General features: G+C 41.0%; 1 protein-coding gene across 1 annotated transcript in view; it reads left to right on the forward strand.

Annotated features, from left to right (window-relative positions):
• The window catches only part of LOC104500428 (unconventional myosin-Ib-like), a gene marked incomplete at its 3' end in the record, with an annotated part of 39,566 nt that overhangs the window by 1,324 nt on the left and 10,761 nt on the right, over positions 1-27,481 (forward strand). Inside the window, exon 2 of the mRNA XM_010144070.1 lies at positions 12,691-12,806. Within this exon, the coding sequence (XP_010142372.1) occupies positions 12,691-12,806 (116 nt within the window). The remainder of the gene's footprint in view (positions 1-12,690; positions 12,807-27,481) is intronic.

Consider the following 27,481-nt stretch of genomic DNA (forward strand, 5'->3'; position numbering starts at 1 on the left):
CTGCTGAAGTAGGTCTCTTCCCTTTTCTGAAGGTATTATCTTGGTAACATGCAGTTGCACCTATCTGCTGTTGTATCACCTCCATCTATTTGCTCCTTAAGTTTGACCTGACAAATTAGCCAGCGAATCAAAATAAGACAAGGACTCGCAGAATCCATTAAAATCTTGCTGAAGAAGAAACAAAAATGATCCATATTTGTGGAAAGAGTTCTTCCACAATGGTTTAAAAAAACTTTCCTTACACCTTTTAGAGTTACATTTCCAAAAATTTGTGCCTTAAATTTTCCTTGTTCCTTGAAGATGCTAACCCTTAGACCTCGATACATGCTGGGAGGTATCAGGCTCCTCTTTTCTCCTTCTTCATGCTGCTTCTGGCAAGTCCTCCATATTCAACAGCTTCAGAGGCTGCCTCTTCTTGGATTCAGAGGTTTTCGTCAGTCAGTGGCTTGTATAATTAACATGTTTCACATCAATTTTAAGGTAAACTCTTTATTCCCAATACCTACAGTAAAAGTGGATGATGCTGAATCATCTCATTCCACTTTAGTTCAATTAAATATGAAGGAGAAGGAATTGCAGTTATTTGCCTAGAGACTGAAGAAGACAGCAGTATCTTGCCCAATCTTTGGGTCATATTTGAAAGTTTTATTTAAAGGATTAAGGATAGAAACCAATTCAGTGAGGCTAACCTAGACTACACAAGGTAGTCCTGCCAAAAACAAAGATTTTTTTTGTGTGTGTTGTTTTGTTTTGATTTTCTGAATCATTTGGTTGTAGTTTGTTCCACTATTGTTTACCCTTTTTATCTCCAGGTTTGTTTGATACTGCAATTTAATTTTTCTCAAGGTCTTACAAGTACCACTTGTGAATCAGCGCTATGAAGGCAAAGTGTTGCAGATCTTTGCAAGTATTAAAACATTGGCTACATCAGTGGAAAGAATAGATGCTTATGTCTGTTCCGCATGCTGCTGCCCTGTATACGAGTTACTTCGTTTGTGATGCTGCATGGTTTTATTTACCAAATCACTTGAGCAATAACATCTCCTTTCCATATCAGTTGAGTTCTGCTGCCCTGCAGATTTCATGCCACTGTTCCTTATTTTAGAGAACTTTATAAAAAGAGTAGCAACTGAAATGGTGCTTATGGTAACAACCAGGTTGACTTGCAAGTGCAAACTCCTCTCTCCCTTCTCCCTGTTGCCACCCACTTTCTTTTCCCCAAACTTTGCTCATGAAAACTACACGTTGCAATTCTGTTTTTAGACTCAGATGAGCACAATGAAGCCTTTGTTACATCTGGAAATAATGTTTGTTTTACTGTGTAAAATCCGTAGTTTGCATGCTATCCTGGGGAAACCAAACTGGACTATTAAAGAGCTACCATTGGTGTTTAATGAAGACTGCAGATTTCTTCAGCTCTAACAAGCTACGTACACAAGTTGACCTCTCAGGATCCTTTTGGAGGGTGTTAGGAATGGATTTGTCCTTTCGTGGCTCAGTTGTGGGGTTAAGTTCAGCCCTTGTGTCAGTGAGGCATTATCTCCAAGCACAACCAAAAGTTGTGTCCACGTTTAAAAAAACTTGTCCAACTGAAGCCATAGGAACAAATCGAAGTGTTTCTACAGCAGTAAACCAGGGCTTACTCAACATCAGTGTCTAAGCAGTTTCTGCAGACTGACTGCTGTATTTGTGCTACATATGTTACTTCTAAAACCAAGTGGCAGTTAAAACCTTCAAAAGGCTTTGTTGCAAGGAACGAGACCTGTGACAGGGACAGCTTTGAAAATGCTGTTAAGTTGGCCAGATGCTGCATAGTTGCCTTAGCCAGTCCTGATAGGTGAACTCACAAAGAGGGCTTGTCAGAAAGGTGGGGACAAACTTTTTGGCAGGGACTGTTGCAATAGGACAAGGGGTGATGATTTTAAACCAAACACTAGATATAGATTTAGACTGGATATATGTAAGACATTTTTTACACTGAGGGTGGTGAAACACTGGCACAGGTTGCCCAGAGAGGTGGTAGATGCTCCATCCCTGGAAACATTCCAGGTCAGATTGAACAAGGCTCTGAGCAGCCTGGTCTGGTTGAAGATGTCTGTGTATACTACAGGTGATGGGTTGGACTAGATGACTGTTAAGGGTCCCTTCCAACCTAAACTATTATACAATTGTATGAAACATGGGAGTTACATCGGGCCGTCAGGGAATGGTGCTAAATCTCCTCCTGTAGCTAAAGATGACAAGATAAATTCTCTTCCACTGGAAGAGAATATGATATTTGTTTTTTCTAGTCTCTTTTACATTAGTTCTGTTTGACACAGAACGTTTGATGTTGGAGATCCTAGTGCCAGCTCCATTTACCTCTCTGCAAGGGCATTCAGATCTGGATCCCTGATGGTCCTCTCGTACCATTCTGGGTACATTCACTGTAAGCCCTTCAGGAAAACTAGCCAAGTTTCATGCCGTGGTGCAAACAACGCAGCAAGAGTATTCCTAACAGAGAACAGACTGTGGCTTGATTACCTGTTGTTCAATTTTATGTGTATTTGATGGAAAGTTTAATGGACTTGGGCGTTAGATTGCATACCAGAGTGCAAAGCTGGAGGCTGTGCCTGTAAAAATAAGCATGAAGGCTGGTGGAGCTGGAGTTAGGCCAAATATTCTACTAAAGACCATCAGATTCTGCAGTAATCTCACGCTGAGTGGCTTCTGGGGGAAGAACTCCCTGGGTAATCTGAATGTGTTAATTGGAAATGGGAATCTTGGAGTTTAGTCACGTCTGGAAATGTCTGGGGTATGTCTGACCAAGAAAAATCTCATTAGAAAGCTGTAACCATTAATTATTATATTCATTTTGCAACTCTTAAACTTTTCATTGATAACATTTGCATAGCTTTTTCACAAAAGTTCTCATCTATAAATATCAGTAACAAAACCCTGTGAGAGTCTTTCTTTAACTTTACAGAATAAGATGTGGCTCATGGGCAATGCAGTTAGCAAGTAGGAAAAAACCGCAGTGTGGATTATTTGAAGGTTACAGGGAACAGTTTGTGCGGTTAAAACGTGTGACCTAGAGACCACGTGGAAAACTTTAAACACATCCATAAAATTCAGTTTGTGTGTGACTGATGAATTTTGACTCATTCTGTTGATCTTTCTCCCTGAACTTTTAATTTTTTTTAAAGTCAGCTGAGATATGCTCATCAGTTATTCTTCCGTTGTATTTTCAGATGCTGACGATGGGAGGGGGACATCTGTCTATATGTGTATTTACAGTGACTTGTGAATGATGGAGATTTGGGACAAATTATAGTATATGTCTCAGTCTGAAACTTATTTTTGTGCTGGGTTTGTAGCTTTGTGAGGCGTGTGGAAGTGGCAAGGGAGGTGTCGGGAGTCTGGAGGGCAACAGAGCTGCGTAGGCTTGCAGGAGTCAGCCTGCAGAGGCCAGATACAGCTTTATTCTGCTGCCCAGCACATTTTTCCCCACAGTTATGTTGTTTCTTGAAGTCTTCCCAAATTTGCAGAGGTCAACATTTTGTTCCTTACAACAAAATGTTTGTTTGGTTTTTGTTCATACAACAAAGCACGATCTTTCTCTGATGTCAGCATTTAATTTGTGCGTGGCGTTTGTGGGCTGCTTTGGGCAGGAACAGTCTTATGGTACTGAGCGCATGTTGTTTTATCACCGAAACATTAAATACTTAGCATTCCAGTGTAATACTCAGTGTTAGCTGTTTGAGGTAGCATCCGTGTGGCTTTCTTCTGGTGGTGTGGCTGTTGCGGTGTGCTTATTTCACAGATTGAGCTGCTTCCTCTTGATCTTTATTGTTTTAATCTTTTAGGGGAAGCCTTTTTGTTTCTGACTTGATTTTACTCCTCTATGTCTGCCAATATTACTGATTCACCTCTTTCAGCTACCTCACAGTATTTAAGAGTTTACTGAGTTGCTGTCAATCATAGTGGCTTTGTTCCTGGTGCACTCATTCCTGGTATTCCAGATGATACGTTTAGAAGAAGAGGGTGGGGGACAGAATTACGTGAATGAGACCATTTGTCTTGGGTTGCATTGGCCTTGTGTGACCATCCCTCCATATAACTCTGTTGCTGTTGTGAAGAAGAGAGTTTTGAGGTATTGGGAAATGTAAATGAGGCTTGCTGGGAAAATCTTCATGGTAATATGATGGAGTCATTGTTGAAGTTCAGTTTTGTTCTCAATTTTGTCACCTTCTGACGTCAGCATGATCATGTTGGTCTTTAGTTTGTTGGTTTTGAGGCCAGGTGGAGACCTTTGGTGGATTTTGGAGAGGGTTGTTCTCCCCTATGGTTTCGGATATGTCCTGGCTGCATACATGCCTGTCAGTAGCAGGTCTGTGCCTTTGCTGCTCCCGCAGCAGCACACGGAGGTCTATCCCCCTGACAGACCTGGCCCCGCTCTCTTGTACCTCGATATGTTCACTTGTGTTTGTCCAGCATGGATGGCTGGTCTTTGGGAGTTTAAGGAGTGGCAGGTGTGGTGACTGAGTTGTTTCTTAAAAGGCAGGGTGGTTTGAGAGCTGGAGCAGAGCAGTCATCCATCTGCCTGCGATGGGAGCCCAGGGGACCCACGTTTCCTCAGATCTCCTTCTCTTCCTCCCTCGGGAAACGCCTGTGTTGGTTTGAGCAATTTTCCCAGCAGTGCCTCCACAGTTTCCCCCTTTGAGGAAAGCTACTGAGTTGTAGTAATAATATTATTGCAGCTGCCATGGGCTGTGGCCCTGAAGCCTGCTGCTTCTGCTTCAGATATGAAGGAGGGTTTCTGTGCCCAAGGCACGTCTTTTCCTGTGATAGCTGTGGTCTAAGAAGTAGCATTCTGCCTCCCTGTAAATCTTGCTCTGCTTGTTATCTAGATAGAAGTCCCATTGGTCTTCTGTCCCTTCACTTCAGCCTGGTCTGATAAAACAAACTTTATAACTTGTCAGGAGTAAAGATTTTCACAGCCAGCAGGCTGGTTACTTTTAACCTTGAAATGCTTTGTGGGAGGAGAGTTACTTATCTCAAGGCAGTGCTTTGTTTCCTTTCCTTTTCGTACAGCTCCCACGATGCTGAGCATAGCAATCGAGGCGCTTATTAGGGCCATAGGCAGTATCTGAATAAAGGAGTAAGAAAAAACGAATAAGGATCACAGAAAATTATATGTATCTTGTGGGCTGTGTGTACGGATCGTCTTCTCTATACACGTTTTCCTTCTTGCCGCTAATGTGACGCTTAGGAAAAAGAGAGGAGGTGCAGGAAACACCTCCTGTAAGACCCCAGGGATTGTTACAGTGATGGCTCTGCCCCAAAATACTATGTGTTTCTTTACTAAGGTGATGATGACATTTTGGGCATTTACTAGTGCTTTCAGTGGACATTGTATGAAATAAAAACACAAAAGGAAGATTAATGAAAGATTGACAAAGAACAGAAATAGAAGCAAAAGCGTCCAAGTACTGTAAAGATGTGGTTCTCACCCTGAAGAACCTAGGCTGCAGCATGGCAGGAGATCTCCTACCCACGTTTTATTCATACAGAAATAACAAAACATTTTGGAATGAGAGCTCTTGCTAGTGTTTTCACCAATGGTTTCTTGGCATAGACATTATCCAATATCCAGCTACTGTTTGCTTATGAAAACAAGTCTTTATCATTTCAAAAGTGAACAAGGACTGATGTTCTGGAGTATTTAAGTACTTGCCTTAAAATGTCTTGTGTCTGCTTTGGGTTGACTTCCTCATCACTTACTTTACAAGTTTCATCTGTAATTGCGTCCTGCGTAGGAGTTTATTTTGTTTATGTAAAAACATCCCCATGTAGTCAGAGAGGCGGATGGCTGAGATGGTTAATCCGCTTCGTTAATAATATCATCAGTCTGTCATAATGATCACGAGGCTAGCAGCAATATTCATTGAGCAGCAGAGAGATTTCTGTGCCCTCGAGAAACTCAGAAGAGAATCCTGATAATCTGTGCACACGCACCTCCTTTAAGTACTCGCTTCGACTTGCCATGTGGGTGTCTTTCTCTGGCAAACACTCTGCTCTTACTGCAGGGCTCGGATCTAAACCAGGTTGCAGTCTGATTCAGGGCATGATTCTGGCCGGTGCAGGTTACCAGTAGCTTGTTCCGACTGCTGCTGTTTGCACAGTGACTTGCAGGATCAAGCCTGTGTTGAAGAATATTTTAGCAGCTGTTATCCTTTCTGACATAGGTTACCTGTCTCATGATTGTTTGCTTTGGGGTGTAGATGTGCGCTTCTGTCTTCGTATTACCTGTTTGAGCTTTGTTTCTTCAGTCATTGTATCAGTCAGCAACATAGTTGGTATGTGACTGTCATACATACTAATGCTGGATTTTGTCTCCTCCAGCAGTAAGATGGTTTTACTTGAACTTTGGATAGTGTGGCCTCAGTTTCTTCTTTGGCTTAGTCTCTGCTCTGACTCCCAAATCTCAGGAACTCATCTAGTGCTCTTCTCTGTAGTTTTCTTTACAGTCTTCAGTGTCCTATCCAGTTTTTACAAGGCTGCCTGTCATGGTTAATAACTGTATTAAGCACATGTAGTTGTTGTTTGTTTGTTTTCTATTAGAACATACAGACCTTGTCCACTATGTTTCTAGGGCAAAAATGCTGTGTCCAATATGGTGGTCTTGACCAAGAGAGTTTAATCATCGTGGAGAATAGGTTATGTTTGTTCAGAAATCCAGTATTATATTTCCTCACTCATGCAAACATAGTTAGAAAGGACTCCATTGAAACTACACTGAAAAATAGCATCAGGTAGGAGAGGTTTCCCTATGTGTGTGGAGAGAGAGAGGGGGAAAAGACTATGTATGAGAGTCTGTTTTGTATTTTCAGCTTACTGCAGACTAGCTTTTGGAAAAGTGTATCTTCAGCATTAGCTTCCCTTCCAGCGAGGGGGTGGAAGAAAGCTTTCTTTTCTGTAGCAGCTCACTGATTACTGCAGCCTTTTGAGAGCTGAGCAGGAACTTCATAGAGATGCTGTGTTTGCTGGGAAATAGGAATGAGAGGAGTCGAAGCACAGAAGTTTGTTTTGCTAAGGAGCTGTGCCATGCGATGCTGTGTGAGTCCAACCCTTACAGGATATGGGAAAATCCACACAGAAGCTCCTGTTGAAGGAAATCAAACTGTTGCTAGTGCTTGTTCTTTCTATTTGATTGTTGCCTTGGATTTCCTGGGGTTGGGCCTGTGTAGTAGCTAACAGGTGGTACCTGGAGGCCCTGCTCGTGTTCCAGGTTCTTTGAAGCAGGAGGTATTGGCTTGACGCAAAGTGAAGCTGTGTGGCTTGGATCACAGGTAGAGTTTATTTTGTGTGTGCTGTGATGAAACAGTGCAGGCAAACCCTGGCATATTACAGGATGAAATCCTAGTTTGTTTGTGTTTTTCAAGTGCTCAGCCCATCCCTCTCCACCAAACAATACAAACATCTACATTGCTGTACACAGTAAGACAGTAAGTCAAAGCCCCAGAAACATCAATAAAGGTCTAAGGTGGTTTTGCTTTTAGTCTCGATGCTCCTTGTTTCCTTACTCTTTTCAAACATAGTGTCTTGCAACTTTGCATGTTTCAGACCCCAAAAACGCAATAGCCCAGGAGCAGAGTGCATTTAGCTATTTTATTGTGGCCAACCACAATGAAAAACAAATTTGAGCACACAGCATGATTGTTCAAATACAAGACGATAGTTTAATAAGGCACTGATCTAGTTGCTAATGTTTGTTAAAATGAGAAAGTTCATTATGGAATAACCTTGCAGTGTTAAATTTGCCAGGTTCTGTTTGAGACAGTTCAGAAAACTGACAACATGTAAATACAGGCTGCCTCTGCCATCTCTTTGACCTCAGCTATTTTGAGCGTGCAGCAGCACACGTGCTTATGAGCCGGCAAGATCCAGAAATGCGGTAGTTCAGGGAAATACAAATGAAAATGAATATTAAATTAGAAATATAATTTTGCATGCATCACATTAAAAACACCCCACAAACCCAACACATAGCACTCACCCCCTGCAAAGAAAACAGTGCTGCCCAAGCCTTGGTTCTGGATGTGTTCCATTAAAATCTAGTCACACTTCTCTTTGGTCTTGCTTCAGTGTCTCTCATTTCAGTGAGTTGTTTTAGTGGTGCAATCTGAACCTGTTCAAAATGATAGGAACCCAGTACACCTGAGCATAATTACTATTAAAGAAATGTGTGTTATGTGTATCTGGAGTATTGAAATTCGTCTGCTTAGATGGAAGAATCAGTATCTGCATTAGCATTTCTTTTTTGGTGAAAATTTATTTATTTTCTATTTTTATGTTAAAAAATAAGTAACTAGAGCACTCTTATTGGCCTCTGGGAATTCAGCACACTTTCAGGCTACATTAGCAATTGGACATTTTACAGCAGGAGTGACCCGTGTCCAGCAGCAATTTTTCTGGATTGTTACAGGCTACCATGGGTGAGAAGCAGTGGGTTTGTTTTTAACAGAGCTGCCAGAAGTGGCACAGAGTACTCTTCCAGAAGGTGTGCAGCAGATCTGTGTAGCTGCTTAATGATTTTAAGTCCTGCAGGTGGTTGCTTTGCAGAGGATGCCACAGATCCAGAAAAACTTTAAAATAAGATAGGGAGCAGGCTGTTAGAGTAGTCCCAGCTCTGCAGCTCCTGTGCTGCAGCCTCTACTGCTGTCAATAATGTTCCCTAGCTCCTGCAGCTGCAATCTTCTCCCTTCTGGGCCCTTGGGGTATTGCAAGACTACCTCTGCCAGGAGGAAAGATAACTTTATTAATGTACTGTGCCCCATGGTGTGAAATGTTTTCCCATAAGCTCTACTAGTGGTCTTCTGAAAGCTCCCCTTCCTGAGCTGTCCTGTCCTGCCTCTTCCCTGTGTGTCAGATTTTGCCACAGTGCATGTGCATCTTGGCCGCAGAGGTGTGTTGGGACTTTCTGCTGGGCTGTCTGTAAGGCTTTTGCAACCGCTCAGCTGAAAAGGTCCACAGGCATTCCAGGCAGCTTGCCAGTTTCTAGCAAGAGCTTTCTCCAGTGCTTGGCTGAAAAGAGACTGCGCCTCTAGGTTCTCCCAAGCAACAGGAGCCTCACACCATCTTGCTATTTCGGGCTGCCTCTTAAGCCAGTCTTAAAGCTGCTTGGGTTAGAAAGGCAGAGGAGGCCTTGCAAGGCTCATATATGCTTGAAGTAGCAGTATTATTTTGTCCCACGCAGTTAGGTTGGCTTTCAGTCCTAGGGGGAGAAAATCAGGCATCAAAGTGTCTTGGTGCTTAGAAGTGATGTGTAACAAATATTATCAGCTTTTCCAGTTGAGTTGTGATGTAGAATTTTCTTCCTGCTGGGGGTGTTAAACCCTTTAGTGAACAGGAATGAGTTGTGAGTGTTGTTTTGGTGGAGAATGCAAAACATGTTGTCATTTGACCTGGTAGAAAATTGAATGCTCTTTTCCACAGGTGAAATGTTAGCCCATTACAGTGTTGCTGTGCTGCGTGACAGATGCGCTGATAAACGACGAGTGACAGTCTTTTTGGTTTGGGTTCTGGACAAACACACCGAAGAGGCAGGATTTGCCTTTGTGAGCTATTGCAATAAAGTAGAAATTCGGAGGAAGGAGTGTTATCAGGAGTCTCTACTTAGCAAAACTTGAGGAGACAGCAGATCTTGTCCAAACTTGTGTAACGAGACCATGTAAAAGCCAAGAAAGAGATCAGATCTCCTGACTGCGTTCTGCACGTTCATAATCATGAGGACGTTCTTCTGAGGTTTCATTTTTTTCCTTGAACAGGGAAAGTCCCTGGGGTACCACAGTATGGTCTCCCACTGTTCTTGGGCGTTCTGCTGTCAGCACTGGAATGTTTCTGTGCTTGTCTCTTGCTCAAGGATTTAAGCCATTTATTTTGTTTGTTTATAGAAGAGTTCTGGTGGGAAGGCAGATGTTATGTGGGAAAGCTATTTTCTGGATCTGTTTATCCCTGTTATATGGAATCTCACAGATGACCAGTGGCAAGTAGCTATTAGGCATCAGCTTGGAGATACTGGCATTTTTTAGAAGAGGAAATACGTTTGCTCTTGTAAGCAGCTTTGCAGCAGAACCAAAAATTTCTTGACATGCTTTGCCTTGGTGTTTAAAATGGACATGAGTATGTCTTTGTTTCTATATAGTCATTTGACCTTTTGAAATACTGGTATTTTAGGAAATGGTCTGTATTTGTTCATGTCTGACAATAAACAGCTGACTTGAATTCCCAAAATACATTATCTAAGCAATACTTAGCTATGGTCCTCTTTAGAAGAAATTGTTCTAAATAAATCTCATTTGAATGCCTGTGTTCAAAATTAAAAATCAAAGTTTTCATTTCCATTTGGCATCTCAGGGTGCTTCAAGGAACTTAGCAATTAAATTGCATGCTATTATGGTAGCAGAATAGCTGAAAAGGGTAAGTCTTTGCGTTCCAAAGAATTCCTGTTTCAAAATATAATCTTCAAGATCTGGCCTTCATCTCTTTTCTGCTGATACTTTCCAGCACTGATTTCTCAACAGGATGAATTCACAAATTCATGGAAATGAGTTGATGTATTAATGTTCTATCAGCGAAGAGTCCTAACTGGGGTATCCATGCACTTGTGAAGACTAGAAAGCTTCTTACTCTCTTGTATCTGTTATTCTCACCAAGAATCTGTAGGGCTGCAAATTGCCAAAGCCACATGCGTTGAGAGAGCAAAGTAAACACTCCAGAAAGGCAATTTTTGCATTTTCTTTTTGTTCAGCTGAAGAGATTAGGCATAGATGGAAAACGCTTTCCTCCTTACGGGGGACGATAAGCACAGAAGTAGAACAATAAATCTTAATTATTTTGGGATTTTCTCAACAGTCGGTACCTGAATGCCTTTGGGGGCACTTCCCTCCTGGGTTGCGGTGCGAGGCAGATTGGAGTTGTCCCTCTTTTGAGTTGCAGCCTGACTGCCAAGACGTGAGGCACTTTCAGGCTTGCTCCCACTCACAGCACTCTGCATGGGCTCTGGGTGTGAAACCAGCCTGTCTCTAGGGTATTTGGTCTGTTCTAGACTCGGATGCATGGCGGGGGAATTGCTTTGCAGAAGGTTTCTGGCCAATTCCAAAGAAAGAGGATAAAGTATCTGTTGTTTAGAAATGGTGTCTTGAGCCCAATTAGTGAAGTGGGGTTTCATTGTAGCAGCAGTTGTACCATGAACAGTCAGCAGTGGCTACTTCTGTTTCATCCTGCGGGTAGCAAACACAAGGATGAACTACAAGACTCTCTGGAAGCCTCGTGCTACTTCTTTTATTACTGTAGGCTGTTCAACTCTGTTTTAAATGGGACAGAAAATGCCATGTGAGTTCACAGCTTGCCTGTGCATTTGTGTGCTATGGGATATCTTGCTCTCCTAGCTTTTGGCTTCGGACCAAATTTGGTTAGTATTTAGCAGAAAATTGCTTTAGACATGAAAGATAGGGGAGGGTTGCAGCAATTAATATATGTAATTTGTGACTACAGCGGTGGAGGTAATTCAGTGCTCTGCTGTAACTGTTGGTGAGTAACTCAGGCTCCTTGTGCCTCTATTCCCATTTAAAAATGTGTTACAGCACTTCACTGTAAGAAAAATTGTGGGGAGAAATCTAAATAATGGGAACCTGTGGCTTTTGCGTACAGCCTTTACAGCTCCCAGGGAGTCCCTGGTTATTGAAAAAACCACGTTTCACCAGGTGTTATTTATTTCATGGTTGTGGAAAGAGATAGATACCAAACACTTGGGGTTTAATTAATCTTTGATCAGTATCTGCAGGCAGGGTGGAATGGGCTTTTGGCATTTCTTGCCACTCGCGTATATTTGAAAGCAGCCCTCGCAGCTGGAGGGAGGCGTAGAGAGCTGCAGGGCACCCATCAGTAGGCTTGACAAAGGCAGGTTAATTGTGTCATGTGCCGACATGGTAATCACGGCATGCAGTATCAGTTTCCATTCAGGTTGGTGGTGAACGGAACCTAACAGAGCAAAAAAAATCGCATTACTCCGTCTGCTTTCCAAGGGCAATGGTAAGTATGTTTGGATTCTGGAAATAAAAAATTACACTTTGTGTCTGCTGAGGAACCACGGCAGGACTTGGACTGAATTGAATCCTGACAATAAATCTCTCCTTTAACAGAAACCTGACAGAGGCTGTTAGCATGCAGGTTTCTCTTCTGTGAAGCTCTTCTGAGCCTGAGGCTTTGGAGAGATGGTGTGAAGCTCCCCCTCGAGTGAGGGAGCACAGACAAACTCTGGCCTCGCCTTTGCGTGATTTCATATGAGTGCCCAAGGCTGCCGCAATGCTCGTGTGACATTTGCCGTGCAGATGGAGTTGGTTCTTCATTAACATCTGTGTCCTTTTTCCTTTCCCTCCCCCAACTGAATTAGTCGCAGAAATATTACATGATCAGGCTTTCTTTTAAAAAACGTTCATAAGAGGCTTTCAGTTATGTAGAAATAGCTACTTGGTACCCAAGAGGGATTGTTGAGAGAGATCTAAAAGGTGGATCAGAGTGTATGTATGTACTTATTAATTGCTACAATTAGGCGTTTTGTTTGGTTTTGCGTAAGAATTAAAAGGGAGCAGCAAAAGTATGTCAAAAATAAAAATCCATGATAATTTTTTTGTTTTTCTTCAACAGACATACATTGGCAGCGTGGTGATATCAATAAACCCCTACAGATCTCTACCCATTTATACTCCAGAGAAAGTGGAAGAGTACAGAAACCGAAACTTTTATGAACTCAGTCCTCACATGTAAGTACAGTGAAGGAGTTTCAGTTTCCATTCTGTCCTGATACAGATGCTACTAGCTGTCTCTCTCCACAAAAGGACGGTGTTGATTAAAACAAACAAAACAAATCATACCTCCACTCCCTCAAAATGAATTTTTATTAGTTTAAAGAGAAGTCAAGATGAGTTACTTTTTCTGTTTCACGTATTTAGATCCTGGTGTGTGCATTTCAGAACATTTTCCTGCAATTAATAGCAGTAGCCTTTATTACTGCATTGTAAAGTAGTCTGTTTTCAAGGAAATTGGTTTCTTTCAACGTCCAGATTGTCTTGTGAAAGCCTGTAGGTGTTAAATAGGTTTGAGTCATATAGTGTTGCTTCTGATATCTGAAACTCTTTGATTTCTCTTTGCACAATGCAAAAAATGGAAAAAAAAAAGAAAACAACCCACAACCAACAAACCCTCATGATGAATGCAGAATCATTAGATATGTCTGAATGGTAACTGCAGGAAGAGAAAAACTTGGTCTCCTCTGTGCTGGGTGGAAATGAGCCCATCCTAGGAGGGCAGCCAGAGTGCCGTAAATATATAATGCAAATTTTTAGGCTAGAATATACAGCATATATACAGACATATAATATTGCAAATTATGATTTGCATACGATGTAAATTTCAAGTCTAAATTTAGGAACAGAAGTCTGGGAAGTAGGTATAGTTTTTTTTATTATGACTTTTATTCACCTTCTGAGATTCCTCTACAAGGATGCCTATTGCAAAGAAGTCCAAGGCCTTGCTTTGTGGTTACAGAGAGCTGACATGACCTGACCTGTATTATTTGGGCCTGGTCAGAATTATGGAGAGTAATGGAACATGGTTAAGCCCTGTCTGTAACAGGATAAGACTTTGTTCATGGGTGCCAGTGGTATGGCTGAAAACAAAGTACCTGGTCTTCAGGGTCTGTATGCTGCAGAAATCATTTTATCTTGTTAGACATTGTAGTGGTGAGATTAAAGCCAGCTGTTCCTCTCCTTGGCACAGTGCTGGGATAGAGAAGTGTTCCCAGCATGTTGTGAGGTTGCCACCTGGCTTTGCAGCCACATATTCAGGAGACTGACTTAAGTGATGAGTGGGTAAGTGTCTAAAAACGGCCACAAATTTATGCATCTTCCTTCAGTGTTAGCTGTAAGTTAAAAAAAATAAGAACAAAAGCATACAAAGAGTTCTGGAGAGTTTTTGCCTTCACACTTCATTGGTAGCTTCACCAGATACATTGGCTGAAATGCAAACAGCCAATTAATCAAATCAAATAAGCTTCTGGTAGTTCTTGGGTCTTAACTACGGCCACGTTCAGGTTTCCTTACTTCACAGTTCTGTTTAGCAAGGAAAATTGCTTGCTAGAAGAACTTTCTGCTCTGCTAACTTTGTTCAGCTGCATAAAACGTGATGTTATATGGTGGAGGGTTTTAAAGATAAGGTCTGGTAGTTAAAGTTTGTCTGACATTCTGAAAGTCAGTGCTATGTACTTCGTTACATGTTGAATCAAGTACATATAGTATATTGATCTCCACATTTTTCTCTCTCTCTTTAGAGATGGTTTTCCACAATAGAAACGGTCAACAGGCATTCTTGTATGTGTTATGAGAGTCTTAACTTGGTAGAAAAACATTTCATAAGCATCGTTCATCACTAATGACAATAATTGTATGGTCAGGCTGCCTCTCAGAGCAAGAACGTCTGGAGTCCAAACACTAGAAATCTACTTAAGAGCAGTAGATTGAAATGAGAAAATTTTGAATTTTAACTTATGTTGGGAGATCTTGACTGCATGGTAGTGGTAGATTTTCCTTTCAAGCTTGGATAGAGTGCGAAGTCATGAGAAGTGTGAGACTAATTTGTCCTGGACAGATATGATCTCTCTCCACAAATTTTCTTTTTTTGGTATCAGTTCTGTATGAAAATCTTGTCTTCTGACACCTACTAAGTAGACAAAATATCTTCAAAAATACAGGATTAGGCAATAATCTTTTTAATCGTTTCTTTTACAGGTACGGTTTTTTTTTTTCAAGCTGTAGAAATATAGAATGATCTTACTTTATGGTGACCTTGCTTCTCTTCCCACCTCTCTGTAGATGTTTATGAGAACTGGAGAATCAAAGAGGGTCACTTCTGTCTCTGCTAAAATTGGTAAACTTCTCAAGATCTTGGAAAGATACTTTTCAAATATTGTAGGTGTGTAACGTAAGTGCTATGTGGCTGCCTTACGCCATCTCTGACAAGCCTGAACAGCTTTTCATCTCCCTTAATGTACAGAGCCTTGTGCTGTAGCCTAAGGATTCACACCAGTCCAGTTGCTTCTCCGTGGACGTAGAGCTGGTACTTGAATGTTGGTTAACACACCATGAGGTGAGCTTACAGGGTGGCTGTATAGTCCTGCTGCAGCCAAGGCTAGGCTGCTTGATAGAGGCGCACTTGCCTACTGTGCTGGTCTGTACTGGCCAAAAACTGGGTTGGGACAGAGCGGCATCATCCCAGCCATGGAGCTTGCAGCTAATTCTAGGGTTGACTGCTCTGGGAGTAAGAGGCCACTGTTAAAAGCAGGGTTCGGATGTATATCTGGGGAGGTTGCTACACTTCCATGGAATCTCCAAGGTGCTTTTTTAGCTGTGCAGGAACTTTAATGAATAGGTGCTGTACGACAAATTGCAATTTGTGGTGTTTCTTTTGATGTGGGGGTAAGAAACCCCACATTGATTTGTGGAGATGTACATACTTGTTTTTCTTTGATGTGTAAATCTTTGTTGAGCCATTGCCTCTTCAGAGGAACCGGTTGAGGGTAAACCCACTGTACCATTTAAGTGTGCTTTGGGAAAAGAGTTTTGGTTCCTATTGTGTAATCCTGAGCAAAGCAGAACTCTTGGCTGTTTATAAGGAAACTAACGCAAATGACCTAGAAAGTGGGTCTAGAAATAAAATTATATAGAGCGTTTCTTATTTCAGCATCTCCTTTGTACAAATAATCTAGTTTTGATACTAGTACTAGCTAGAAAAATGCAATCTATTGCAAAAAGCTCCTAGCAGTGGTTTTGGGATTCCTGTAGAAACCAGGTCTGTGTGGCACCAACACTCTTCTGTCAGAAATAAACGTGCTGTCACCTGTTGTCATGATAGTTCCTATTCTCCGAGGTCTGTCATTTTGAGAGCAGCTTCGTGTTTGCAAATCCCAGGTTTTCATCTCTGGAGCAGGGTGCCATGGGATGTTCCCAGAGTTCCATCTCTGTGTGAGAGCTCCTGGGAAATGAGGAATCTAAATCGGGTTTTGGTTATTTTCCGGGAGTTTTGTATGACCACCTGTCTACGCTGGAGGTATGTGCAAATGTTTCTGTGTGGTGGATTGGTGTAGGGGGGGATCTACTTGAGAATGCCAGCTGTCCCAGTAAAACAGCAGGCTTGCTAAGCAAACGAAAACCAAGGGGAAAAGAGGCAGAAGTGTGTAATGATGTGAAGGAAGTCTATACCTTGAGATTTTTTTTTCCTTTTATGGTCATTGAAGGAAACATATACTTATGGGAGTGAAAAAAAATCTGTTCATGTGTTTTCTTAGCCCTAATCTAAAAGAGGACTGAACACCTAGTCATCTGCTCTGTGTTTCCTCAAGAGCGTCTGTGAGAGGGACAGATACTTTCAGTGGTGCCAGTTAATGTTTAATTGGAGGTTTGGGCAGGTTTTGTTGTTTTGTTATGAACTTTGGAAACCAGAGTGAGGCCATGGGCACACTTTGGACGGGCAGCCAGGCTGAATTTCTGGGAGAAGGTTTCTGGTGATTTTAGGTAGTGTTATACCTGATAAAATTTGATCAAAGCAAAGTTATTTTAGTAGTTCATTCCTCTCTAAATTTATCAGTGTCGTTGTGGCACCATGTAATAAAGTGTTACTTTTCTCGGTCTCCTGGAATGCTTGTTTTCATAGTCTGTGGCTAATTGCATAGCTGTAATAGGAAGTTTACCAAGCTTTGTAATTGTTTTTTTTTTTTCAATGTTTTGTTAATCTTGCTGGCTTTGAGTTTATCTACAAGGCAGGACCAAACTTGTCTCTGACTTGCCAGGGCAGAGTATGACATTTCAGTGTTCACTTTGCTGCTAGATTTGTGCTGTCCTTACGCTTCTGTTCTGTTCTTGCAGTTGATGTAATTACTCTCTCGGTTGATGTAATAGCTGTTTTGCTTACCCTGGGGGTGAGCTAGAACACCGAGAGAGAACCAAGCCGTCTGTCTTGCTGGTTTACATCGACTTCCAGCAGAGGTAGGATGGCATGTGGCTTTTTGCTCCCCTTGGTGAGTGATCTGAAACGCCTTACCTGCTTGCTTTAGAAGAATCACAGGCCATTTTGAGGGACAAAATAGAAAGTGGCAACAGTGCTGCTGTTGACAACCTACGAGCAAGTAAAACCTCAGAGTCAATGTTTTAGCTAGGCTAAATAATAGTGAAGTATTTATGGTGAATAACTGAGACAGCAGGAAAATATCTGGAGAAGGCTTTTATCAGACATCTATTGAATTCCACTGAGGCAATTTTGCTGTATATTTTGTTTACTTCTTATTAGTAGTTTTAAGTCAAATATTTCTGAAGAGACAGTAGTTTTGCATTAAAAGCTGTCAAATTTAGAAACGCTCAAAACTTTTGCAGGCAACTCCTGAAAACCAGCCTGCTTTTTTTACAGGATACAAGTGACAAAGGTATCAACCTGATGCCTATTAAAATGCAAGAATAAGGAATTTATTAATCTTCTCCATTTAAATGATGTTTATTTTAACAATTATTGGGAAAAATTATTATCCTGAGGATATCTGCAATTATCCTGACAATAGATACAATTTGATGTTTCCTTTTCAAGTGTTGAGCCGATGGAAGTAGTGAATATAGAAGTTATCTTTTTGCATCTGCTTTTTTATTGCTGGTGTTCCAGGATTGCATGTCTTTGGAGATATCGAGGTTACAGTAACTCTCTTTCCTCGTTGATCTAAAGGAAATATTTTGTCTGACGGGTGTGATAAAGCCCCAGCTGTGAAGGATAGTTTTTGTCTATATGTAAAAGTAAGCTTTGTCCCATAGGTAGCAGTGTTTTAAGGAACCCAGTATTGTTGAAGAAGGAGATGATGGGGTGAGCCTGTGCCACAGTTTAGTGACCTTCATTGCCCCAGTATGTTTATTTTAACATTTCCTTTTCAGTTTGTCCTTTCTTTATCTTCATTTGCTTTTATTTTGGGAGTGGTTTTGGGTGTTTTTTTTTTTTTTTAAATTAATGCCCCAATGGTTTTTCTTACCTTGCAGTATCCCCTCTTTACAGACCTTTTGTTCTTATTCCTAAAAATTCCTGACTTCTCCAGAGACTCGCTCTTCAGACTCGTTCATGTGGCTCAGCAGAGTGGCTCTTTCAGAAGAGATTAATAGTTGAGGGAAAGTGATCACTTCACAGGTCAGTTGGCAAAATTAACCACTGGGCATGGGAAGGAAAATCTATGGCTGACAGAAATCATAAATAGCCATTAGGGAGGACTGCCAGCACCTAACTGTTAAACCCGTGCTGGAAATGAGCTGAAAGAAGCAGCAGGGTGAGAGGAAGCCTACAGAAGTCTTATTCTGGAAGGGATCAAGCTCTCTTAACCTCTGTGAATATGGTGTATCCATGAATGTCAGTCCTTCCGGAAAAAGAAGAGTTTTGAGGAAGGCAGTTGTGATGTGACCATATTGAACTGGCTGTCTGGTCCTCTGAAGAGCATTTTGGAAGTGACTTGAGAACTTGAAGGCCTTAGGGTATAAAGCAAGGTTTCTCTCACATAGAACAGTAAATTTAGCATTTTCCTGAAATTTGAGCAGGGCTATTTTAGTTGGTTCAGATAGCACATAATGCAGCTATCTCACGCCAGTGCTCCCGAGGTGACTATAGGCTTATTGACTAGAGTAGCAGTTTTTTGTTTGCTGCCAGTATTAGGTTGCATGAGATTTTGTCATAATGCATAATAATACAGGAACTGATTTATGGCGAGATGTGCAGTTGTAAGGAGGCTCAAAAAAATGCACCCAACACCCAAGAAATGAAAAACAGCCTGGAAAAGCAGTGTATAGACGAACACTGTGCTTTATTTTAATTTTTAAAATGCACTGGAGTGACATGTAGACTGGATTCCAAAGCTCACTGAAATGAGCTTTTGAGTAGCACTGCCTAAAATAAGCAATGAAAAGGCCTTTTAAATTCTTCTTGTATGGCACTGGTGCTGTTGTTCTTCTGTAAGCGTCCAGGACATGGGATTTCCCGTATGAAAACCTGCAATGCTGTGTGTAGCCACGAAGCTGTAGCACAGGTGAGGTGAAGCTGCTTACACACAGGCTTGCCCAGACATCAGGTGGTCTGGCAGTGTGGAGTCCAGGTGGATTTTTGTGCTGTTGTGGCATTTAAACACATCCTAGGCTAGGAAGGAGTGTATATAAAAAGCATCAAGACAAAACTGTCTCTCAAAATACCCCAGGAGGTGCAGAGGACTCTGCCGCTGATTTCACCCTCCAGCATGTCTCTGTCTCTCAAACCACAGCAGCATATATTGCTGGTCAGAACTCCTCCAAAGTACCAGATCTGCTGGCTCACAACTGATCGCGGTCTCGACAGCCGTGCAGTCGGCAGTACTGCCCGTCATAGCGCCTGAAGTCCTCCTGCCATCGCTGCCCCTCTGGGCTGGGCCCACCTGGCTCCAGTAGATCCCGCTCATCTATCAGTTTCTTGTTTGGAGTGTGGTGTGTGGTCCTAGACAACAGTCACATGTCCAGTGGACTTTTGGAAGACACTTGTGAAAATGCAAGAATTGGGTGCCTTTAAAACACAGCAAGTTTCTAAGGGAAACACTTGAGATCTGTTCCAGATGCTTCTGTAACTCTATAATTGTCATCGTACGAAGGAAAATAAGCTTAGGGCATCCTTCATGAATTAACTGCTGGCTCAGAGCCTCCACAAAATAACTGTGTTTTCAGAAGTGTTTTCAAATATTTACTCATACCTCTGTACACAACATACTTTCACGTCAAACCTTCAGGGATGGAGGGGATTGAGAGTCAAATGATTTTAGTTATCTGTGACAATCTCTCTCTTTTTTTGTTATTTGTTATAGTTTGTGTTTATTTGTAAGTATAAAAAGGTTTGGTCTTTGGCTAGATTTCTAGAGTAAAGATAATGTTAAAAAGAAAAGAACCCCGTAATACACATTGGGTAGTTGGAGATGTGTGTCAGTGCTGCAATAGTCTAAACGTTTTTGCCAGATCCCATTTCTCCCATTTTCCTGGAATTGGAATGTTCTGGCTAGTGTTTGTATTATGCCACTGATACTTTTAGAACATAAAATGTTGATTTTTTTTTTTATTAATTCTCATTGTTACATAAAGTCACACATTCAGTAAGACTGAATTTTGTGAATGAAGTGGGCACTTAATTGTTTAACGGGGAAAAACTTGCGGTATTTTTTCAGTTTTATAGTGCCCCTCTCCAAATTTGTCAGTGCATAACTGCTCTTTGTCTATTCTCAGCATTTCAGGTCGTTCTTCTTCCAGCTCTTAATTTGTACGTCTAGGCTAGAACTAAGACTAGCCTTATTTTTGCTGCTTAACAAAATTAATTTATTCTGATCAGGAAATTGACTGATGTTATGGTCTGACTTAGAAATAAAAACAGTTTTTGAACACTTCATGCAGTTTTAAATGTAACTTCATTTTTTTAAAAAGGGTCCAATACCTTAATTTTTTGTTTTAATTAGACTTTTGGGGCTTTTTGCACACTGCAAAGAATAAGTACTTACAAAGGAGACAGTGCTATGGTTCACTTTTTAAATGTGGATGGAGAAGTGAGGGCAGGTAGAGGCCCTATCAGAAATGAGAGAAGTGCCATTTTATGGATTGTGCATACATGGAGCAGAATTTTCCTTACGCCTTTCCTGAGCTGGCAGCATGGTGCTCTCTTAAGAACTGGGATTTCAAGTTGCTATTAAGAGCAGCTGTCGCCTTTCATTGGAAGTGTCTCGTTGTGTTTAATGGTTGTCTTTTTTTTTTTTTTAAAGCAATTTATAACACACCAGGAAATGCCCATCTGCTATGCCAGGAGCCTTTGTCATTGTTTTAGACACAGCATAAATAAGGGGAATGTTTAAAGCCTTAGAGACACTTCAGTAAAATTCTAGCTCTTGTACCGCCTTCAGCAGCAGAACATTTTCTGTTCAATCTCTTTAGCAGCAGCTTTATGCAAAAGGCTCTGATTTCTTCAGCTCAGGGTACATCATGGTTAATGTAGTTTGGGTTTATTACAGATAAACTTTTTCATGTTATGAATCAGGAAATACACAGTCTTAATATTTACTGTCTAGCACACTGAATAATCTTTTACTTATGTTTTGAATAGATAAGAGAGCTGGGACTGGGCTTTACAAACAAAGGTCTGAACTACAAAGACAGTTTAATTGTGGTCATTTCAGTAAATTAGTTCAAATCCGCATTTTTCCTGTGTACACAGCTTCATTTCTATATACTACGGAAACAATTTTTAGTTGCTAACCCTTGTGAGTTTCAAACTGCAACTAATCATAATTATTCCAAGACGATTCTTAGTGAGGATGTGTCCACAGGACCAAAAAAAGGTGTGCAGATGACACCCTCCTCAGGTATCAGCAGACCAACCAAGAACAGTGATGAAATACGTTGTCCCTGGGAACAGTCCCTGTGGGCTGAACTGAAGCCTAGCGTTCAAGCAGGCTGAAAAAGGCTCCTTATTTCTTGCTTTGGCCATTCACAGAAAGAAAATCTTGGATATATATCCACAAATCTCCCGCACAGACTTGGGCAGCAGCTGTTTTGTAGACACGTTAGCTTGATGTTGTACCTGAGCTAACAAGCTCTCAGCAGCTTAGATAAGCTTTAGTGCCTGCTTTATCCAGGGGTTCATGAGAGATACTTTATTTGGGAAGGAGAGTTGGAAGGCAAAAAATAAATTGCGTAAGGCTTCTTAAACTGCTTGGACTTAATGTACTTACAAAATTAAAGAATTCAGTAACTCCTCTGGTAAAGTAGCAACATACCTATGTAATTACACAGTGGTGACATTGCCTGTCAGATGATTTCCAGATAACGGAATTACTTTTATTTGCAGTTTTGTCACTTCGTTGTTTCTGGTAAACTTGCGGGCAGCTGCTTGCAGGCTTTTGTGTTACGGAGCCTAGATTTCAAATCTGATAATTAACAACTTCCTTTAGCTTACAGATGCCCATGAGGATGTGAATAATACTCCTATTTGTCCAGTATTGTAATACGACTATGACCCTTTCTGTGAAGTGAGTCTGTGAAACTGGGCACCTCACTTCACTGTTCATCTTCCCCCGAGTACTGGAACATATTTATTACTTTAGAATTAAGGAATAAATGAGATTATTGATACTTCTGCAACAAAATTCTTTGCAGTGAAAGAAGTCCCTGTGCGAGCATGTGGTAGAAATGAACTTATCAAGCAAATCAAAGCTTGATTTGCTAGATCTCTACTCTCTGCATCAGGAGGAAATGAATTCCACTTTCTGACTTCAGAATGATGCTTCTTAAGCTGCAAATAAAATCAGGGTTTTCTTTTTGCTAAGCAGGAGTACGTTTTTTTTGAAGCAGCAACATGGAACACTGCCTGTTTGTTTTTCAGTATTTTATTTTGATGGAACATGTGTTATGCTTCTCCACCTAAGTCAAGATGAATTGCAGCTTTATTTGCAGTTTACCTTTAGTGTGCTATTCACATGGTGCAGCAGCATACTCAAAGTATATTTTGTTCTACAGGAAAAAAAAGATTTATTTTATGTAAAATGTGGTTGAAGCTTACCTGAACTGAACGTGTGTTTCACCAGCAAACTTCCCTAATTTTCAGACACGTGCTGTATTAGGGACAGAAACTAATTCAATTTTCAGTAAAATACTCAGGCTGGATATTTCAGTGCAGGAAGGGAATGACTGTTTTCCCCAGCTCCCCCTTTTCCTCCCTGTCCCACCAACCCTTCCTTTCCACACACATACTCAGAGGTGCAACTCAAATCTGCTTGTTTGTAGATGAAATAGTAAACTGGGATTTTAAAAAATTTTGTGCCCTCTAGATAAACTCTCACAGAGGCCAAGCGAGGAAAATCAGTTTGCACCTCGCTTTCCTTACTGTCCTGCTCAGCTGTCTGACCCCTTAATACTCCGTTTGAACTGGGGAATGCACTTGTTAATGGAATATATGCTAATTTTTACAAGCTCAACCTCAGGGACTGCAAAGCTTCAGAAGGTCCATGGAGAAACACAAATTGAATGAAACATGAGAAGGCTTCTCTTGCAGATGGCCCACAGGCTCACGTCGTGTGATTGTGCTGGCACTTCACGGAAGAGTTTGGAGTTTCTGACACAGAATACGGATACCAAAAATGTTCAGCGTACGCTTTTGCAGTAAAACCACTGAGCGTAAGGAGTTGGCTGGTTTAGGCAGTCATTAAATCAAGGATGCAAGTGCTGATTTATCTTAGGAAATAACTACGTCTAATTAAATCTGGTTTTTAATAAAACAATAGAAAACGCTTCCTGTACTTCCCTTTAAGGATATCATACCTCAGTAAAATTACTACTTTTTAAACAGAAATGCCCTTTCTCCCAAAAAACTTAACATCCTTGAGGTGCATGTTGCAGCAGACTGACTTGCTGCTGACTTGTAAGTAGCCCAGCTGTGTCCTTTGGCATGATTGTGTAAGAGCTGGTTGGCCACCTTTGATAAGGCAGCCTGTTGTATAGGGTGAGAAATTTTGTTCACAAACTCATCTGATTAATGCCGTGCCTTGAAAATGGGAGTTACTTATTCATGCTAGACTCATGAGGTGGTGATGGTTATGTGGCATCCAGCTGGGTGATGTCACGTCAAGATATGGGACCAGTCAAGGGGGAATCCAAGCCAAGCTGCTCTTCTGAAAAGCTGATGACATGGAATTATTTATTTTGTAGTCTGGATTAGAAAGTGGCACAGTCATCCTCAGCTTCAGAGATCCTGTTTTCCACTGGTTGAAGGAAAATAATGCAACAGCTGGGGCATAGGCTCTTGGTAAAAGGCGTTTCTTGTTTTCCATCATACTAATGTGCAGCTCTAAAGAGATGTCTTGGATGTTGTTGAAATAGGCAGAAAATTGTAGGCTGTGGTTTTGGCTTTTGCGCACAGTGCTGAGGGGACCACTGTTGCTTTTAAAAAAATTACATTTGTTGGACTGTCGGTCAGTAAAAAGGAAGTGATCAAAACTGATAAAGCCTCTTGCTCGCTTGGAGGGGAAATGTATGCCATCCTGTGAGAGGGAAAAGGATCAGGACTGCACTGGGCTGTGCAGGCATGGTCTTTGGAGAGCGGTATTGGCTGGACCTCTCTGTAGGGAGGTTTTTGATGTAAAGTTCATTGGACACATCTGAAATCTGCTTCATCCTGAGAAAGATGAGATTTTCAGAACTAGCGTTTTCTTCTTTTTGTCCAGACCTCAGAATATTGGCCTGAATCAACACTTCTGCTAAACCTGCAGTGTGTATATGAGCATTGGAGAGTATATTATATTCCCAGTCTCCTGGAACAGAAAATAAATCTCTTTGACTTAATATTAGGCTGTGTTTTACAGTGTTTTACTCTCAAAAATCAAGACTGACTTTGTCCCCTTCCCCCTGCGTTCCCCTCACTCTCTTTCCTTCCATGAATTATGGCTGCTTCACACAAATCAAACGGGCTGATTTACACAGCTTGGGGCTTTATTCTGCATCTAATAATGTCACGGTTGCTAACGTGAATAACAAAGCGGGGAAGTGTAGGCAGGAGGTACCCTTCTGCTGTGTATATTGGCCGCATAGTCTTGTTGATAAAACAGGTTTCTGTGCTCACCAGGAAAATAAAACTGGAGAATATGAATAGGAGAAAAGGCTCTCCATCTGTCTTAGCACATCTCTTTATCCTGGTGTTTAAACTGGTTGTATATTTTTCCTGATTGGCATTTTTCAAGGAGCAGCTGCTTGCCTGTGAAGGTCTCTCCTAGCTGATGCTCCACCAATTTAGCTGTTACTTTATTCACTCCAGTGGCAGGCTAATCAACCTTTTCTTTTCAAGTGTGTCAAAGTGCTGAACATGAGACGGTTTATAATTAATGGAAAATGGGAGTACACTTTTTATCTTTAGGGCAATTAGATTAAATGATTCTGCACTATGAGCTAATACTATAAATAATCTCTTATGGTTGTTTTTTCTGAATGGTGAATTTTCCACTGAGCTTCAATGGGCGGCGAGAACATACCTCGCAAATGGTGATGATTTACAACGTAAGACCTCAGAGCGCTTTCTAAAATGTACTTCTGCTGTAACTAGCTCAGGTTATTAGGAATTTTTGTACCCAAACAAACTGATTCAGATGTTTTCCCACTCTGTATTGTGAGAGAATGAAATAATGTTAGCTTTTCACAGAGCACTTCTGTGCATTCAGAAAAAAAGGAATGTAAATTATACTCGTAATGAAACTTAAAAGAATTAATATAAATTATTTCTGATTTCAAAATTGCATTAAAATGTATGTACAATTTATAGTTTACTGTTGTCGTTTTTAATCTAGCATGGTATATTGTGTTTGATAAGAACTGACTTCTAGTATCCTGCCAGTGCGTTTAAACAGTTAGGCAGAAATGAAGAGGTGCCAGGGCTCTGCTTCATGAGGAATTGGAATGGTCAAGAGAGAGAGAGAGGTCGTCTTAATTTCCTTTGAAAGTAGCAAATGAGTTGGCAGTTGCAATCCAAGATTAAGCAATAGGTGTTTTAAACTGGAGACCAAGACTCTCAGAATGAAAGCAACACTCAGTGAAGGAGGGATGAAGGGAATTGACTCGCTTAGTGCATTAGAAAAGCAGTTGGAGGGAGTTCAAGATAGTGTTAACTAATTACTGTTAATTGAGAATGCTAAGGGAAGCGAGAGGAAGAATGAAAATGATAGTGGAAAGAAGTACCTGGCAGCTGGCAAGTACTGATCCTTGTGATTTTGGCTTAAAGGAAAAAGTTGATAGAAGAGCTGCTCTCATAGAAGAGCTGAATTTATGACATTAAGAGCAAGGTTTTTTGCCCCTGGTGTAGTTGTGGGTGCACATTGAGTGTTCACATGAAGCGCTAGCAGTTGATGCTTGTTTGGAGGGTGGGAACCTTGCTCCTGTCTCTTCCTGACCCTGCTGTTTATTAGAGTACAGAGATGCTGTTGGGCTGCTTGAAAATTGCTGGAGCCCTTTGGAAATTCCCCGGTGAGGCCTATCTGCTGTTTCCCTTGGTTAGAATTTTTGGGTTAGGACTTTGTGACAGCTCTGGCCATCTGGAGCTATGTGGCTGAAAAAGCTGTGCTATAAAAAAGCAGAGCCTCTTACCGAGCTAGGTGTGGGTGGTGTTTGGATTTCAAATTGCTTCTATACTTAAGTCTTAGCTAAAAGAGAACTCCAGTAAATATTTCTCTGTGTGTTGTGGTAGGAGAATGTCATCCTTTTTCATGAAAAACTAAAAATCAAAGGAGAGCTTATTACAAGGTATGGTAAATGACACTGCTGCTGCACTCACCAGCTGATTCAAAACACATGGTTTATAACTGCTTTTTAAATTATGAGCTATTCTGAAATTTTATTTAGGTTCTGTAATTGTGAGGTGGCTTACAGAGTGGCATGTGGTTTAAACCTATAGTTGCAAATGGTGGCTTTACAGAGCCATGCCTCTTAGTGTTGCTACAAGGAAAAGAATAGTAGGATTCCACTATTTTACCACTATTTTTTCTTTTTTAATTGCAAGTAAAGAAGGTGCTAATAGATAGAAAAGAACTGCGAGGTGTGCCAAATGAATAGATCTATCTTTTTCTTTGAGATAAAGATCGTTGTTCAGGCTCTGACACAAACGTGTCTAATACAATCCAGAAAGACAAAGAAATCTTAGTTATTTAAATAGACTTTTGGTTGTGCTTCCTCCAGATGAATTGTTGGAGCAGTGGTTGAAATGTCAGAGGTGGATTTAGAACACTTCCGCGAGGTAACTTTTGATAACTGCATATGCAAAACTTATTTTGAAATGTCTCAACTTATTTTTTCTTTTGTCTGTAGTAGAGAATGTTTTATATAATTGTGAAGTATTAGTCTTTGCTGGATTGTGTAGATTGGAGGAAAAGATAATGTATGCCAATTGCCTCTGACTAGATTGGCTAAAACCAGAACTGGATGAAATCCCACTCTCTTCTCCAACTTCAGAGGTCTCATTGCAGTATGAAACTCCTAGTTCCTCTCTCTGCTGAGGGAGGAGAAAAAGCTTGATTTGGTGTCTTTAACTATGCAGTACAGAGTTAATAAATACATCAAGCAGTAAAATACATTTTGACGGGGGCTGTTGGGAAACCAAGGTTCAGTGTGTTAGAAAAGATGAATGGTTACTAAGCTGATTAACTTGTAATTCAGTATATCAACAGAGAGAATACTTTCTCTGTGCTTGATGCTGACTTCATTTTCCGGTATGAAACTACTGCCAAAAAAGTTGTTTCAGCAGTGAAAATACTAGGCAGTTGAAGGCTGAGATTGTTTGATGGACAGCAGGCACAGAATGAGCCATCCAGTCTGTAGGTTTTACCTTCCTGCTG

This window comes from Buceros rhinoceros, unplaced genomic scaffold (assembly GCF_000710305.1).
Source record: "Buceros rhinoceros silvestris isolate BGI_N320 unplaced genomic scaffold, ASM71030v1 scaffold11799, whole genome shotgun sequence".
Lineage (NCBI taxonomy): Eukaryota > Metazoa > Chordata > Aves > Bucerotiformes > Bucerotidae > Buceros > Buceros rhinoceros.